This window comes from Anarrhichthys ocellatus, unplaced genomic scaffold, assembly GCF_004355925.1.
Source record: "Anarrhichthys ocellatus isolate YVR2014 unplaced genomic scaffold, GSC_Weel_1.0 scaffold3, whole genome shotgun sequence".
Classification (NCBI taxonomy): Eukaryota; Metazoa; Chordata; class Actinopteri; order Perciformes; family Anarhichadidae; genus Anarrhichthys; species Anarrhichthys ocellatus.
In genome coordinates this window covers 7,406,239-7,411,197 of record NW_022280033.1, presented here as the reverse complement: position 1 = coordinate 7,411,197, position 4,959 = coordinate 7,406,239, and the positions used below count along the sequence as shown (strand labels likewise).

The window sequence follows — 4,959 nt, the reverse complement described above, 5'->3', positions numbered from 1 at the left end:
CCAAGACAGACGCTCTCGCGATAACAAGCGAGATCAGATGAAGTCCAGAGTGGCTCGTTAGCGCCCCCAGCGGCACCATGGGTGCACTGTATCTCCAGTTTCCTGTTCATTTTCCTATACTGGTATGTACAAGCTATAACATGGAAGCATGATATATATTATATGTGAATATATATATATTCATATATAATATACAATCACAAGAAAAAAGGTTGGGAACCACTGCCATAGATCATGCTGCTAGGTAAATCCTTCTGCTTCTCTTTTAAAACAAAGTATGTTGTAGTGAAGCTGTGCCAAAACAAATCATACAATACTTTGTACTTTAGTATGGATGTCAGATGACAAGGGTGTAGCATAGAGATGCCTCAGAACACTAAAACTCGAACATACAACCCTTTTAATACTCCTAATGAATAAATATCATAAAGTCATTATAGTAAAACATGTGGCCTGGTGTGTCTGTCTAAATAAAATGACTTAACAATCCTAACGTAGATAACTAGCAATGCATGTCAAATCCTCAGTGTATCCTATAATCTGCACACAATAAATTAAATCTTGCTTTCAGATGTCATACTGTGCAGATTTTTGCTTAGTATTTGAGAAGAATGATTATAATTGTCTATCAAATACACAAAATGTCTCAGTTTATTCATTTTGATTTATTCTACTTTGTTATTGGTAGAGCAAATTATGCCGAGCTGAAACCTTTATTTCAGTAAATGCGCTGCTCTTAACTCTCACTGCTAGTGATTGATCTCTTTAGTAAGTTGCTCCAATCCTCTCTGTAGCTGCAGGTATTATTTCAAGCTGTTTTTTCTTTCAGGATTGAACATTTTACTCATAAAGTAGAACTGCAAAACCATAAAGAGTGTACTCATAATCCATTGTAATTTAATAAACTACAGATATTACATCTATAAATCAAAAATATTGTTAATGTCATAATCAGCCTGTGGTTTCAGTGTCTAAGAGCAACACAAAATTGCTTTTTAAATCTCCAGCAGCGGATGAACTCCGCCCATTACTGATCTCACTGAAGAGGAGTCGGCGTCACACATCCTCAGCGTCAGATCAAGCTCATATAAAACCACGTAGTCTCCACTTCAGCCACAACAGATGACACGATCTCCCTGAGCCAGCACTACCTGCAATGTAAGTCTGTTTTATGAAAGTTTTTTTACCCTAAAATGTTGTTGGATGAAGAATTATTTTTCAAAGACATGTGGAAAACTTCCTGTTTTCCCTTTATTTATTTATTTATATATCTATATCTATATATATATATAGATATAGATATAGATATATATAGATATATATATATCTATATATATTTGTCTTTTTGATATGAAAACTCATTCTTCTCTGTTGTCTATTTTCTTACCGACAAAGAGGACAGAAGCACAGATTTTCTCCTACAAAATCTTCCAGAGGGCAAAATGAAAAGACTCCGCTCTCTCCTGCTGTGTTCCTGAATGGGTGAAATTAATAGACTGCTGGCGAGCACAGCTTCCAAACCTCCTAAAAGAGCGCTGGTCGGACGCAATCATCGACACCGCAACTCACTCTGATGGGTTGTCTTAACTTCACCAGCGGAAATGAGACCTTGCCCGGCAGCCACCTTTATACCGTGCAGACCTCTGTGCCTTTAACGATCCTCGTGGGTTTCCTCATCCTGCTAACTGTGTTTGGAAATATAATGGTAGTTATCGCTGTGACCACAAGCCGAGCCTTGAGAGCACCTCAGAACTTGTTTTTAGTCTCTTTGGCATGCGCGGACATTCTGGTCGCCACCTTAGTGATGCCGTTCTCTTTAGCCAATGAACTGACGGGTTCCTGGTACTTTGGTAAAGTGTGGTGCGAGATCTACCTGGCTTTGGATGTGCTCTTCTGCACCTCATCCATCGTTCACCTGTGCGCCATCAGCCTGGACCGATACTGGTCCGTTTCTCAAGCGATCGAGTACAACCTGAGGAGGACGCCGCGCAGGATTAAATGCACAGTCTTCATAGTTTGGGTTCTGGCGGCAATCATTTCATTCCCTCCGCTCATCACGATGAAGAAGGACGAGGGTAAAGAAGACAGCCCGAAATGTAAAATCAATGAGGAGAAATGGTACATCATCTTCTCCAGCACTGCCTCTTTCTTTGCACCCTGCGTCATCATGATTATGGTGTACCTTCGAATATACCAGATTGCCAAGAACAGAACAAGAGCCCAGCCAGGTGAAAGGCAGAGAGAATGTCACAATCCAGAAGACAAGAAGTGTGGCTTAGACCCTCTGGAAAGAGAAGACGGAGAAGGGAGGGAGGCGAGAGAGGCGGGCGGTGGAGAGATCAATGGGCTAGACGTGGAGGAAGAGCCCTCCTCGTCCGATGGGAATGAAACCGTCCTTTGTTCCCTGAAGAAGAAGAGGGCTTTACGAACAACCAAAGTGGCTCAGGAGGAGCCCGGAGAAACCTCTCCACAGCCCTGTGTGAGAGTGAGCAAGTGGAGAGGAAGGCAGTACAGAGAGAGGCGCTTCACATTTGTTCTGGCTGTGGTCATGGGAGTGTTTGTTCTTTGCTGGTTCCCCTTTTTCTTCACATACACGCTCACCGCTGTGTGTGACATCTGCTGCGTCCCGGAGACATTGTTCAAAATGTTCTTCTGGTTCGGTTACTGCAATAGCTCCCTAAATCCTGTGATATACACGATATTCAATAACGACTTCAGGAGGTCTTTTAAAAAGATCCTTTGTAAAAGGGACAGAAGAGGTTTATGAATAAGATTTGAATGTATACATTTCAAAAACAGCATTTTGCCCATCTCTATTAAGGCTCCTATCAACAGTGTAAATATAACATTGAAAAGGTATTTATAGAAGATTTGAAAAATGTGACATGTAGCATGTTTTGCTTTAGTGTTTTAACATTTAGTGTGCTTCCACATCAGTACATGTTTGTAACATTAAATCATGCAACAGCGATTTAATGTGCAGTTTGTTTTACAGCCAGTATTACACTGTGACAACCTGTGAGTTTACATTGCACATTTGTGACAACATGGATGACACATTTTCTACACGTATGTATTTGTAACAGCACTTAAATGTATCAGTCAACTACCAGATATCATCTCTCATGATTTGGGTACTCATCGTATTAAACTTTAATGATTTAGACATAAAACTAAAGTTTACTGTGAAACTGTGAGTGAAAATAATAATGTTTGTAACATAGAGGCAGACTACTGGTGCTCATATCACTACTATCTAACTTCATTCATTGTAGTGCAATAAATATCACACTGCAATCCACTGAAATGTCAATAGTTTGCAAACAAACATGGCCAGTGATTTCATTATGACTGAAAACTCAATCATGTGCTCATGACAGTAATTATCCTGCGAGAAGAATGAAATGCCAAAATGATGCCTATTATTTGGAAAGTATGCCTCTCTCTCGATAATTGGACAGAACAATGAAAGGAAAGACAGATTTAGAGAAGTAGATGATTGTAAATGCTACAGTATTGCCAAATTTAAAAAAAATGATTCATCTTTGTACAATAGTTGAAACAATAGCAAGAGCACCTGAAAGCAGATTGTACCTGAAAAGATATTATCCCCCATATTACCAACAATCTCCTTCACTCATAACAAGCACGAGAACGTGACAATTATAGGACAAGAAGATTACGCCTAGGAGGTACAAGTGGCACAACAATATTGAAATGGAGTTTATCATGAATCACAGGCCTTAATATCAGGATATCATTAAATCATCCCCTGGAGTCAAACAAAAAACCATTCAGCAAGAGAGATACGAGTGGCTGCTGCAAATTACACTGTGAGGTTAATCAACATCGGCACAAGCTTATGCGTGTGGTGTTCTCCTATACGTGGACCGATATCAGCATTCTTCATCTCTTCTGCTTTTTTAGCATGCCGTTAACAGCACTTTGGCCTTTTTTCATATAAACTTTTCTTCAACAAATAGACTTTCGGACTCCTATCAGTCTGTGAAACTGGAAATTGTGTAAATGCACCATCCATAACGGCTTTAACTGAGCAAACATTTCTACCAATCACCTCTCGTGTATATACAGTAAATAACACAGTGATTCCCATGACTTGCTCTCTGGGACTCGGGTGTTTTTGAGATTCCTGTGGTACACATGTTTGGGTTCAACCACGTCTGCGAGTCTTAAAATACAACATATCTTACTTACCACAAATGGCAAATCAAAGACCTACTGTATTGCTGCTGAAGTTCCCACGAACGATCTGACACGGGAAATATTAGAAAACATTGGTATTTGAGGCTTTCTTTGGGCAATGACAAGTAATGCAAGATAAAGCTGTTTTGGCAAAGTTGTTCAATCAATATGAGGCTTTGGTGTCATTATGTTTAAACTGGACGGCGGGAAAGCTCTGCCATAACAGCACTTAAATAAACTCACTGATTATTATAGTTCTAACAGAAGTAGCTGTTTATATATTAATACGTAGCAATCCACATTATAGTGTACCTTAAAATATTTGCAAAACAGTCCTCAGAATATTTTTTCTTGGCCCTGATTAATGTGTCTGTGAAAATTAAAGGGCAACCTTTAATTAAAATGACAACTATAATAAAGTCTGTCATTGTGCTTGAGCAGCATACAGTAAAAGTTTAAGGCTCACACTCTCCAAGCAATAGAGATTAAATGCCAAAATAACCATGACAGCACTTGAAACAATGGAATCCTCAGAGTTGACATGGCAGTATCTTGTGATCAGTCTTCTACGTCTCACTCACATCTCTATAAATTATGGCTGCTTACAAACTGTAAACACTTGGTCACTGTTACTACTCCCAGCGTCACACACATCCACTCTCGCTGTCTGCCCAGAATTATTTATTGCCCCTCTAAAGGCCACTTCAGAACATCACAATTCATGCTCGTGACACCGGGGATTATAAAACGATGCTT

General features: G+C 39.6%; 1 protein-coding gene across 1 annotated transcript; it reads left to right on the top strand.

Annotated features, from left to right (window-relative positions):
• The first annotated feature begins 1,411 nt into the window (after positions 1-1,411).
• LOC116377962 (alpha-2A adrenergic receptor-like) lies at positions 1,412-2,767 on the top strand. The gene has a single exon (XM_031839737.1). It carries the CDS (start codon positions 1,574-1,576, stop codon positions 2,765-2,767), a length of 1,194 nt encoding a protein of 397 aa, XP_031695597.1. The 5' UTR covers positions 1,412-1,573.
• The last annotated feature ends 2,192 nt before the right edge of the window (positions 2,768-4,959 follow it).

What these genes read in the sequence shown, in the direction of transcription:
- LOC116377962 (XM_031839737.1), top strand. Translation starts at nt 1,574, where the DNA reads ATGGGTTGTCTTAACTTCACCAGCGGAAATGAGACCTTGCCCGGCAGC.